The sequence below is a fragment of the Selaginella moellendorffii genome, unplaced genomic scaffold (assembly GCF_000143415.4).
Source record: "Selaginella moellendorffii unplaced genomic scaffold, v1.0 SELMOscaffold_0, whole genome shotgun sequence".
Taxonomy (NCBI): Eukaryota; Viridiplantae; Streptophyta; class Lycopodiopsida; order Selaginellales; family Selaginellaceae; genus Selaginella; species Selaginella moellendorffii.
The window spans coordinates 5,627,987-5,640,153 of record NW_003314261.1 but is presented as its reverse complement, the minus strand read 5'-3'; the positions used below and the strand labels follow the sequence as shown (position 1 = coordinate 5,640,153).

Below are 12,167 nucleotides of genomic sequence, written 5' to 3'. Positions count from 1 at the left end.
CGGAAGTTGATGTTTATGACATGTTCGCAGAAAAGCATTGCCGGGGCCGGAAGATAAAAATCGCTTTATGCCAAGGTGAATAAACTTATTTATAGTTTTGGTTACTAGTTTCTAATCTATGATGTGTTGTTTAGAATTGCAAGAGAGGATGGACGATCTTAAAGACGAGTTAGATTCGTTGCGATCTCAAAGTCATGACGAAGAGCATCAAAAAAAGGCCCTAGCAGTGTTGCAACGTGTAGAAAAATGGAATCTATTTGGAGACATCCACGAGGTATTGCATATTGAATCCGCAATTCTTCTTACATCACGCTTTTGCAGCACGTACAAAACTTCTCTGTTGCCAGGGATTCTTTTCTTGCTCATCTCGGCGCAACGCTAACAGCGGGTATGAAACATGTAATCACCCCTTCTACAGCAGAAGGAGCATTCCATTACTATGATAAAGTTTCTATTCAAATATACGTAATCACTGAAGAGGTATGGGTTCTCACTTGGCTCTATTTCATTGCTCGGGCTACTTGTTTTTTTTTTCTTTTTCAGAGAACTAGACATATCGGTTTGCTGCCTTTAGACATTTCCCAAGTAAAGGATGCGATTTCAACACTCAGACTTCCGTCCCAGACATTCCAATACAATGTTCACTTGTAAGAAGTGTTTTACTTGTTTGACGTTCTACTGAAACTCTGAACGTTTCAGGATAGGACTTTCTGAGGATCCGGCCCTGGCAATGGCATTCTCAGTTGCGCGCCGTGCCGCGGTTATACCTGTCTTGCAAATGAATGGCGCACACAGCCAATCAACTCGTAACTATCTAGACTCGATCATTCTCCAACACCAGCTCCAACAGTTAACCGCCAGAAGTCCGAGATCAGGTAGCACAGTTCTTACGTTCTTTTCACTCGATTCGCTCGGTTTGTTGTTTTCAGTTCCGAAGTCGACGCTGGAAGTGCCAGTGTTCTGGTTCATCAGATCGGATGAGTCTGTGTTTATTGACAAGCACTATTTGGCAAAGGCACTTCCGGATATGGTTATTGTTATGCAGTCTGCTCAATCATCGTGGCCAAGCCACCTACAATGCAATGGCAAATCAATCGATTGGGATGCAAGGTAAGTTCGTGCTTACATCTAGCTATAGATATGTTTTATATCATCGCTCCAGCTCACCTATCAAAGCCGCCGTTGCTGCCGTCGCGGAGCACTTGTCCGGCTTGATGCCAACACACCTGACTTATAGCCATGCACACGATAATGCCGACGAGGTGAGAACCTCCCTGGTTTCGTGATACCTTAAAACTGATCTTGCTCCGGCTAGGACTGGACGTGGTCCGCTGGAAACCATCCATTTTCTGGCACCTCAAGCGGCTACACGATATCGTCTCTCCACACGGACGCAATAGCCAGAAGTTACATCGTCTCCGCTCTGGACGAATCGGTGCAAGAGATGAACGCGGTGTTTGAACGACTGTCCAAAGAGCCAACCCGTAAGACAAGTCTTCTGTTTAGTTGCTTCCACAGGTGCTTAAGAGGTTCTACTTTTGCAGACGAGAGAGTGTTCAGACCATTTAAGTCGATGGAGCGTCAGTTACTGCAAGAATACAATTCAGTTGTGGGCATATGGAGACAAGTGAGTCACTTGAATCTTTTACAGTTATAGAACTAGCCAGCTGACGCCCGCTCCCAAATCATTCCAGATTTCTATCAACGTTGGGAAAGCAAGATTCGACGACGCTGTTCGGTCACTCTCATCACTGAGACATGCGTCTGAGAGGTAGAAATTCATTGAAACCATCTTCTATAGACTAAGTTACAATGGTGGTATTCTCAGATTAACACAGCAAACAGATGCGATAATCACCGCGCTGCACCCCTTACATTGTACCCAACACGGACACCTTCATGTTCCAACGGAGCTGTTTGCCTGTTTTGGGCTTGCGATGGTGGCTGTCATGCTGCGGTATGCATTGTGGCCGAGAAGATTAAAGCCCAAAATCAACTGAGATATATTTCCTAACTTTTTAAAAGCCAAGTCTGCTAAGAACTTCACCGAGAATTTTGAGAGAGACAAGGCGTTGGTAGTGTTGCGATCCTGTTTTCCCACCTTGTTTTCATATAGATATATACATGGTATCTATTACTATATGTTTTCCATTACTTAGTCTTTTCCGATACGCAACCGTTATCTCTGCAAAGCAGGCCTCTCTCACTCACTTGCGAACGGCATTTGATTTCCTCCCATGACCAGTTAGATTTGCCTGAAAAAGAAGAGCGTCAATCCAAAGTTTGCACTGCAATAAAAATTTTTAGGAAGGGCTTATAAACCTCAACCTTTATCATTCAATACAACCTTGACTCTCCAACCTTTATTTGCCCGTTTCATTAGGGTATATTAGGAATGGATAGTGAGGGCGACACAGGGGGAAGAGGTGGCAGCATACCAAATCCTTCGAGTTTGAAGGTCTTCCCGTTCATGACGCAGAGGTCCTGGCAGAGCGGCAACCCCATGGACAAGTTCTCCTCCGTCATGGATCCCCGCTGTGTCAGGGCTTTCGCGGTTTTCGGCCCACTCCGCTGCCTCCATTCCGCATTCCCATCCTTCCAAGAATCCAACTACCGAGCTATGTTCCAGCAAATCTTTCCAAGCCTGGTGCATGTTAAAAGCAGGATCCAAGATGGCGCTTTTCTTTTTCGACTGGAGCCAGGATACTCAGGCCTAGCTGCTGACTTCGTGCTGCGGACAATCTCGAAGAAGGCGCTGGAAGAATTCAAGGGCGAGCACGATGAGATCTTCTGGGACAACCCGGACAAGGAGGCACTCGCCAACGAGGTTTTTGACACCATACCACCCGAGAATGTTCGTTACGACGCGGTCATCGACTGTAAGACGGACAGTGTCAAGGATTGGAACGTGAAGACGCGCATGGAGCTGGCTTCCTACGGCAACCAGCTTTGCCTGGAGAATCTGCAAAATGGTTTCTCCCCGAGGCCCGTCTATCTTATTGCCATCGATGCAACAAGGTGGCGGCTGTCCGTCCTCGACCCTTACGGAGTCATCTCTGTCAACCCGTCCGGCTGCATCGACGGTTTCGCGTCCTTCGCTAAGCAACAGAAGCTTCGGGCCGAGTGGATCAGGAAGAAGGATCCGGATCGCGTTGGCTATTTCGCGAAAACTCGGCCTTGGACTGAGGAGAATCTGCAGGATCGCTTAGAGAACGTGAACAAGTTACTGACGGACAAGGGAAACATTAGCGGAGTGAAAGCCGGGAAGTACGTGGTGTCGAACATCTGGAATGCGCGTGAAGTTTTTCTCTGGAATGGTAGCGGCTTGGACGGAAAGCTTCTGGACGGATCATTGGTTCTCTGCGAGGGACTGCTCCGGCTCGCCTGCGGCGACAGAGTGTGCAAAGATGGATGGACAGCACAGAAGTTACGAATGGTATTCAAACGCCAGCACGACGAGGAAATCAATAGATGTCTTCAGTTCGAGAGGTCAGCATTATTTTGCGGCTGTGTCTCTTGCTAACTTTGTTCTGGGCATAGTGCATTCACAAATTCTCAGGCACGGAGTTTAGCATGTAAGCTTGTGCCTTATGTTGGTATTTTTGCTATACACGATTGTGCAGGTTCCTACTCCGAGAATGTTATAGCTGCTGCAGTCGCTGACATGGAGGCTATGACACGGGTTCCAGCAGACGGCTTCAGGCACGGATTCATAGATTCGATCGAGACAGTGCGAGGATGTTTGAGGGAAATGGCGAGAGTACCATCCACTGCATCTCATTTCCTGACGGTAATACAGCTTATACAGTTCGCTTACTCTCTCCAGGTTTGATTTACTTGATCATCAGCTTGGCCGTTTGTACGGGGGAGAGGAATTTCTAGAGCTTCTGGATGATCAGGCCAGAGTCAAGATTGGAACCTCAATTCGTCACATCATAGTTGATGTAAGAATTTGTTTTTTTTTCTTGTCCTCCTTTCTATCAGTTATCCTGTTTGGATTCTTTTGCATAGAATGATATAGCGGAGGACGATGCTGTAGAATGCTTCGACGCGTTGGTGATCTCTGTTGAGCGAGTACTCAAGAGTTTTAATCAAGAGATGGTAGTCACACAAGACTACACGGTTCTGCTGTGCAATGACACGTCTACCTTAGACCGTTTTTGGCACAAACTCTTTCAGGGTGTAAGGCTCTATTGTTCCGTTTTGAACAGGCTTTATGCTATGTTTTTTCAGGCGTACGCACGGCTTGTAGTTTTTGCAAAGAATGTGGATAAAGGGCACATGCTCAAGAATGTAAAGGTAAGTGTGGCTTTTGCGAATAAATCTTGAGATGAGCATCGTGATTGTTGCAGTCTAACATTGCGATTCTGAAAGTGCGCAACGAGAGCTTGAATGCTTTACGGACTTATTTGGGTGTTGAGGTAAAACGACGTCTCGTTTGCTCATTTTCCTTTCCTCACTTGCATTTGTTGTTGCTGGAAGCTTGTGGATAATCAAAAAGCGGATTTTATCAGCTGTCGCGGGAGAGCTAACAAGGTAATATATCAAGCTCGCAGTTTTTATAAGTTTCTACATGCTTGAGCCTTCTTGCAGCTTGTAATGTGCAGGAATGAGGTGATTGTTTACCGGTCGGGTAATGTCTCGGAGAATCAGCCCCTGAGCAGTGTTTTGGAGTTGCGGGTAAGATGAGTTTTCTCGAGCAGTGCTGATTGTTAGTTCGCAGGTTAGCGGTGCTACTCGCGATCACTTCCATGAGAGGGTGGGACGTATGCAAAAAGCAGCAACAGCCATAAATTCTTCTATAGCGAAAGGACTTATAGCTGGTTAGTATCATTTCCCTGCCTCTTTCTCTTGTTGAGCGTGTATGATCTGCAGGGAGTGGTGTTGCGTTTGCTGCAGCGTTGTGGCCACTCGAACCATCCAAACGTGACGATGCTTCTGATTCGGATGCTGGAGCTCGCATTGTTACAAAGGCTCTGAGCGTAAGCAACCCCGTCTAGATTTGTTTCTCTTGATCAAAGCTTTTCTCTTCCCACAGGTGGTGCTAGAACTGTCACCTTCCATCTCCAAATCTTTGGAGGTCGCTCACTGCAAAGCAAGGATTTTCCAGCTGAGCTCGGAGACCGAGTTTGGCATCGCTCTGGAACGCGGAGAAGTCGATCTTTTGGAATCGGCGGAGGAGACGCTGGAGGAGCTGGAAAAGCTCTTCCACTGCTCCCTCTCGGTGCTCCACAAGAGGTTAAGACCCGATGAAGTTAAAAAGGTGGGTCAAAATATTATATTTGGCAAAGAAGGAAGAAAGGTGACAAAAACAAAGGTCTTGAGATCATCAAAATAATCGCTCGCATTTTTCTACATGACTATCAGATCAGCGTCACTGGTGGTTCCTAAACCTTGGGGATCGCTCCACTTCCATCCGGAGCGCTGCCACTCTTCTTTTCTCCTTGAATTGCATCGCTCAGTCCTGCGTTCTTCTTTGATCTGGTGTTCTTCGTCGCTGCTCCATCCGTGGCACTGTCATTCTTCTGTGCTCCTTGGATTGCATCGCTCACCCCCGCGTTCTTCTTTGATCTCGTCTTCTTCACCGCTGCTCCAACGTTCTCCGCCCCCCCGGCAGCCTCGTTCTTCTCTGGCGGCGATGGTGCCACCGTCTTCGTCTTCCTCTTTGCGGCTTCCTTCACAGTCTTCTCGGCAGCCGGAGCATTCGCCACAGCAGCTTTGTCCTCCTGTTTGGTTGCTGCTGCCTTCTTCTTGTTTGCTCCAGCGGGTGGCTTCGTCGCCACTGTCTTCGATGAAACTTGATCCTTGACAGGCAATGCCTTCTTCACGGTTGCTTTCTTGGCAGCGGCCACGGGCTCGTCCGGACCTGGCTTCTTCACGGCCCTTGATGTCTTGGCCTTGCCGGCATTGCTAGCTCCTTCCGGTTTCTCCTTCGCCTGTGCTTTACCACCAGAACTAGCGCCCGATGTTGCTGCTTTGCTCTTCTTGCCGCTAGGAGCTTTCTTCTCTTCCTCGGCAGGCTGGTCGATCCAACTGTGAAAACAAAACGAAAACGTTCGACTGATCATCGAGGAGGAAACCCAACGTGAAAACGAGAGAGAAACTAGATCACACCTGAAGAACTTGCATCGCTGCTTGCTCTTCTGGGCGGCGTCCAGCTTGATGAAGAGGAACCAAGGGACGGACTCGGCGCAGCAAAGGTAGCGGAGGCCGGGATTCTTCACTTTGCTCATCTTGAGAACCGCGGGCTTTCCACAGTCGCAAAGAACGCTCTCTCCATCCCACTCCAGGGCCTGGACTTTCGTCGCCGTGAGCTTCTCCTTCGCGCTAGCGGCAGCGATGGGTTTCTTACCCGCATTCTTCGCCCCGGCCGCAGTGCCTTTGAGCCTGATCCCACCGCCAGCGATCCAGCGAAGAAGCGGAGGCTCTTCGACTGGCGAGACGCACCCAGCGATGCTACCCCTGCCAAGAAGAAAGCGTAAGCTTTGCTACATTTCCACATATTTCGATCGATCGACCGGCATTTTCTTTCCTCTTGCATGCTGCCGATCAATCGATCGATCGAGCGCTCGCTGGAAGAGATTACTTACCCGGGCCGGAGAGATCGTCCAAGCGCCGAGGAGCGAAGGCGGAAGCGCAGCAGCATTCTCTTCTTCCCTACCTCCTCTCGCTCACACTGAAAAAAATAAAACAGGGTTTTGTGACTGACACGCGTCAGTGGGGCCGTGAGTTAAGATTCTCCGAATCCACGGGTCTAAATCAAATGTACGGAGGAATGTCCTACAACAATCAATCAAACCGTATTGTCATTGCTATTGTCAAGCATGACAAAATCACTTCAACTCTCGAAGATCACGAACATTATGCGTAGTTGAAGAGAGGTGATGATAACAGGAAAATGCCAAAACACTCTCTAGGATCTTATGCTCCTTGGAAGCCTCAATTTCTAAGTGATAATTGTGTGTTATAAAATCTTATGCAAAGGCTATCTTCATTGACTTTAAGATCACAAAAGTAACTTTAGTTGTCATTTTCACCAAAAATGGCTGTGCAACTGGATACGGAGCTTGTGTAGATGAGAATGGTAGATTATTAAGATTTTTTTATCAACATAATGCCATTGGGCTCTAATTAGCAAAATAATTAGAGAGTAGTTTTATGTATATTTAATTTTACATACAGCTTTGTAAGAGAATATATCTTGGTAGAGATTTTTAAATCAAGTATATATGTTTACTTTTTTTTTCAAACTAGCCTAATGAATTGTCCCTTATATTCAAATTTTTAGCATCTTTATGAAAGACAGTTGTTATTAAGTGAAAACAATAATTGGTTTACTTAAGCAGGGACTGTAGTGAACATACCTAGAATATACTTTGATATTCTAGGATATTCTACTATTTAACGGTTGTTCTTCATTTAGACTCATCTTGTATTTTTAATTTATAACACTTGTTTGTATATTCTTTTTTATTCTACCATCTAATGGTTGATATGCAATAAACTTAATCTTGTGTTTATGAAATATAAACATGTTTATAATTATAAAATTTTATTTGATCAATTGGATTAATAAGTAAGAATAACATTACTATTAAGCAAACCAAGCTTTGCTACATGTAAAACATAACAAATTATTTTGATTATTTCATAACACCTTTCACTTAATAATTTTACAAAGCTTCATCCCTATATTTACAGTTTAAAACTTAAAATATTTTAATAAAAAATTAATAATTTAATATATTATAAAGAAAATAATAATACCTTCTGCTCTAATAAAAAAGAGCATATAAGTTTTATCTAGTATTATGTGAAACACAATTATTGAGGAAATGAATAAATACAAATTATGATATAGATTTAGATTTTAGAAGTATCCAAAATTTTACAGGCTTTTAATTTATATAATTTAGTATTAAAATATTTAAATGTTTAATTTGCTCTGAATGCAAATGAAATTATTATTGGTTTGTGTAAATGACATAAAATAAGTTTTTAAAAAATATTTATTATGAAAAATGGTTAAAAAAGTAGGAATTAAGTTCAATATATATATATATATATATATATATATATATATATATATTAGTATAGTTTAAGATTTATTTCAAAATAATATATGTTAAATTTTTTGTTAAAAGATACTCTTTGAGTTTTTCTTTGCATGAGATGGGGATACCTTTCATAACATAACATGTATTCGGATATGATGCAATAGATTAAGTGGAGTGTTTAAGTTTTTATATGGTTTTTAACTTTTAAAATATATATTATTAAAAAGTAGTTTTGAAGTTAATAAAAAAACCATTAAAATAAATTAATGAATATTTTTAATTATGAATGAATATTTTTTTGAAAGAAATATTTTTTATCTTTCTTGTTGCACCTATATAATTCTTTAGTTGGTCCTTGCCTAAAGCTAATTAAAGCAATTATTTGACATTTACAAACTCAATCAAGTTTCAATAATTTTCAAAATAATTAATAATTTCATAATTAATTATTAAAATCACTAAAATAAATAACAGCTATTAAAAACTTCATGTCCATATGACTTAATATTTTATATATTTGTGAATTATTAATTTTAAAAAAATATTTAAATAAAGAATAAAATATAATAAAGTAAATTCTCTTTATTTTGTTAAAATCAACAAAGTTCAATTTGAATTATATTTTCACTTATGCAATAAATATTTTATTTTACCATTATAATATAATTTATAATAGTATTGGTGGTATATCAAACTTTTTTATACATATTATTAATATTTTTAATATCTTTAGAAGCAATCAAAATTAAACTGAACTTTAAAGTCTACTAACGTTTTCTCTTTATTTTATAAACTATTCAATACATTTACAAACATTTTCATCCACCAAATATTTGAATCAATCAATCTCATATTACGTAGCACAAAATAACAGGTAAAAATTCTATAAGAAAAATAAATTAATTGTTTTCTTTAAGCTCGCAATCTGCTCGGCAGTCCAATGCCCAGGCCGGCAGGAGCGCTGCTCGAGTTCCCTTGTCCATTCCTGTAATCCTGCTGCTGCTCATTTTTCAATTGCTGCTGCTGGTTTTGCTGGTTTTGATGGTGATGGTGGTGATGATGGTTGTGCGAGCAGCGAGTGGCATGACCTCCTCCCGAGCTTAGAATTCCTGGTGTTTGTTCAGCCATCTCGATTGTTGCCGCCACCGCGGCGGCTGCTGCTGGATCCGACTCGTTTTGCTGCCAAGCCTGCTCGATGTCTTCGTTGTAGCCCAAGAGCAGGAAATTGCTGCAGTTCTTCCAAAACCCGTGGTCGTAAGGATTGAAGAACAGGCCGTCGGGTCCTCTAAGGTATACATATCGGGCCGCATTTGCCATCTCGTTGGTCGTGATGTTCCTCGCAATCTGTGAAACAGAAGATCAAGTACAGGTTGGCGTGACGAAGAGCTGAGATAGCTTTTATACCTGAGCGGCTTGTATTCCCGTAAAGATCGCCACTCCGAAAAAAAGAAAGAAATCTGCAAGAACGAAAGATAGAGCACCTACGTGGTGGGATGCTACGTGCCGTAACCAGTCTCCTGGAGTGGACGGAGCATTTGGATCTGTTTTTAGTCCTGCCGAGTGCTGTGTTAGAGGAGGCGCAAGTAACCGGGAACAAAATCAACTTACTGTGCACGGTCACCGCACCAGCAACAATCATACCGGTGGTTTCACAACACAAAAAGAGGAAGAAATCCCATTTGTTTCTCTGCCGTGTAGGAACAAGAGTTGATACTTCTGGTAGAAGTGCTGTAAGCTTACCTTCCCAACACAGTTTGATATCCAAGGACAATGGTGATCGAACTGCTCTACACAGCGGTTGCAAATCGAACAGTGCTTGGATCTTACAGGCCTCACTATCTGCAATAAAAATTTGCTCACAACGACTAAAAGATGAAAGCAAAAATTAGTCTACCTTACAAGTTGGACAAAGCTGCGACCAAAAGCCAGCCCAAAGCGCGGATGTATTCAAATCGCTTTTCAGTAGAGAATCCTGGACAACAGAGTATACGTCAAAAGAAGAGCTGAAAATGTCGCGAGATAATCCAAATACTTACAGTCATGTGCTTTCCAAATGGATCATCGCCACGCTTTTTGCTAACATATCCAGGGTCTTTGCTGCAATACAAAATCGAAACGGTAGAATTATCTAGGATCAGAGAAAGTAATACCTGGTACAGCGATAGAGAAACACAAGACCTCCAGTAACAACGAAAACCGCAAACCACGCCCAAGCACCCGCGATACCTTGTACAGTCAACAACGTCGAAGCTGCAGAAGCCGGAGTTAATACAAGATCAAAACTGGAAGACGGTAAGAGGCAGACTTACAGGTTATTACAGAGTTGATGTAGGTGATGAGCAAGACGGTGACCAGCAGCCAGAGAAATGGCGCAAGTCCCAGCCTTGAAACTCGTCCCATTACGCCCTTGGAATCCCAATGGTGATTGAATATCCTCCTCGCATTTGACTGTGAGCAAAAACCAGGTTAGAAAGAAGCAAAGAATCGGAAAAGGAAGAACAAAGAGCTAGCTCACCAAAAACAAAGCAACGTGCCTGTGTCCCTTGTCAGCAGCAAGTTGAGCAGGAGTACAGCCACTTCCTTCCGTGATTGTCAAATCTTCTTTGGTTCCAGCTTGGACAAGAACAGTGCAAGCCTCCAAGTTGCCTCGAATGGCCGCCCAGTGTAGCGGGGTGCATCCTACTCGAAAGTAGCCAAACTGTTACTAAAGAAAAACAGGCGGCTGCTTATAACATCCACCTTCTTTGTCCTGGCGCCGAACGAAAGCATCCATAAAAAGTAGGAGACGTATGCTATCTGGAAAGCCTTTGTACGAGGCCCTGGAAAACCAAGAACAAAACTCAGCTGAAAAAAAGAGAAAGAAGTATCGCAACTTACCAATGCAAGGGACTTCTTCCATCCTTGTCGGTGGCATCAACCTCAGCACCCCACTTTGAAATCAAATGGTACAAGAGAGCAGTCTGTCCGTATTGAGCAGAGACATGGCTTGGCTGCATTCATCGTACACATCAAGCGTAAGAAAGATCACGCCACAGCAGCTAACTCGATAGAGCAATCTCCGAGAGAGAAAAATGGAAGAAACAAAGAGTGAAAGAAATACCCTGTAGCCGTAATTGTCAGCACCCTCGAGCTTGGCTCCATTCTGGAGAAGAAGCTCCGAGACGTGAATGGATCCTCGGACAGCAGCCCAGTGTAACGCGGTTTGCCCCGCCGCATCCGTGGCATCCACCGACGCACCGTGCTGCGCGAAAACAAGCCAGATCGAGCGATTGCAGGCGAAATCTCCACTCACCTCGATGAGATATTGAGCAGCCGCGACGCGATTGTTGAGAGCGCTCCACTGTAGAGCGAAATATCCGCCGTGATCGGGCGCCGAGACGGAGCATCCATCCTGTTCTACCAGGCGCCGCAGCTTGTCCAGATCGCCGTAAGCCGCCGCCGTGTAGACGTCGTTCTTGACCGGCTCTTGATCTTCCTTGGAGCGGCAGAGCTCGCCATTCACCGTGACCTGCTCTTGAACTGGCACAGCCTCCGTCACGACCTCCACAATCTCCTGCGCCATGCCCTGGAGCTCTCCTCTCTAGCTCTCATCCATAGCTACGACCTTGCCCTAATGTCATGCCGACGTGGCACACAAGCCTTATCTGGCATCCACACCAGCGCCACGTATGAATTATAACAGCCTAGTCACAGAAGATAACGGCTAGTTAAACAATCAGTATAAAGATAGAGCCAATGTTTAGGGTTTATTGACCTTTTGCAAATGGTACCAGAGGAGATATGGACGGTGATTTTGTCAAGGGCGGAGAAGGGCACTCGACAAGGCTTGCAAGACGTGTCTATAGAGTGGAATGAAGTGTTGGACAAGATGGTAGAATTGCCTTATGAAATATTAGGGATCAAGGCACTTCCATGCCCAATTGGTGGTGGTAAACCGTGGGAAGTCGTGTGTTGTATCGAGGGGTTTGTGATCATGTACTCTCGAGAGCTTGGGCAAGCTCATCTTGTTAACTTTTCTGAGAGGAGCTGCATGCAAATTACGAGGGATCTTTGCACCACCACCTTTTCAAGCAATCCCCAAATGGTGTACCTTAGAGGTTGCCTCTATGT

The 12,167-nt window shown here is 43.8% G+C and overlaps 3 protein-coding genes across 3 annotated transcripts; 1 reads left to right on the top strand and 2 right to left on the bottom strand.

Annotated features, from left to right (window-relative positions):
• The first annotated feature begins 6 nt into the window (after window positions 1–6).
• On the top strand, window positions 7–2,154 carry LOC112345720. The gene is made up of 11 exons (XM_024672984.1): window positions 7–75; window positions 135–274; window positions 322–480; window positions 544–647; window positions 700–875; window positions 930–1,110; window positions 1,163–1,262; window positions 1,316–1,484; window positions 1,545–1,627; window positions 1,695–1,771; window positions 1,829–2,154. Exons 1-11 carry the CDS (start codon window positions 21–23, stop codon window positions 1,998–2,000), a joined length of 1,416 nt encoding a protein of 471 aa, XP_024528752.1. The 5' UTR covers window positions 7–20; the 3' UTR covers window positions 2,001–2,154.
• A 3,096-nt stretch (window positions 2,155–5,250) lies between these two features.
• LOC9632749 (nucleolar and coiled-body phosphoprotein 1) lies at window positions 5,251–6,677 on the bottom strand. The gene is made up of 3 exons (XM_002960537.2): window positions 6,591–6,677; window positions 6,115–6,462; window positions 5,251–6,033 (listed from the first exon to the last, which is right to left on the bottom strand). Exons 1-3 carry the CDS (start codon window positions 6,644–6,646, stop codon window positions 5,388–5,390), a joined length of 1,050 nt encoding a protein of 349 aa, XP_002960583.1. The 5' UTR covers window positions 6,647–6,677; the 3' UTR covers window positions 5,251–5,387.
• A 2,210-nt stretch (window positions 6,678–8,887) lies between these two features.
• Window positions 8,888–11,680, bottom strand: LOC9642682 (protein S-acyltransferase 24). Its single transcript, XM_002960536.2, has 13 exons — window positions 11,350–11,680; window positions 11,158–11,298; window positions 10,935–11,047; window positions 10,797–10,876; window positions 10,573–10,736; window positions 10,367–10,505; window positions 10,208–10,307; window positions 10,094–10,154; window positions 9,952–10,029; window positions 9,798–9,896; window positions 9,666–9,744; window positions 9,462–9,610; window positions 8,888–9,401 (listed from the first exon to the last, which is right to left on the bottom strand). Exons 1-13 carry the CDS (start codon window positions 11,617–11,619, stop codon window positions 8,970–8,972), a joined length of 1,905 nt encoding a protein of 634 aa, XP_002960582.2. The 5' UTR covers window positions 11,620–11,680; the 3' UTR covers window positions 8,888–8,969.
• Between the last annotated feature and the right edge of the window lie 487 nt (window positions 11,681–12,167).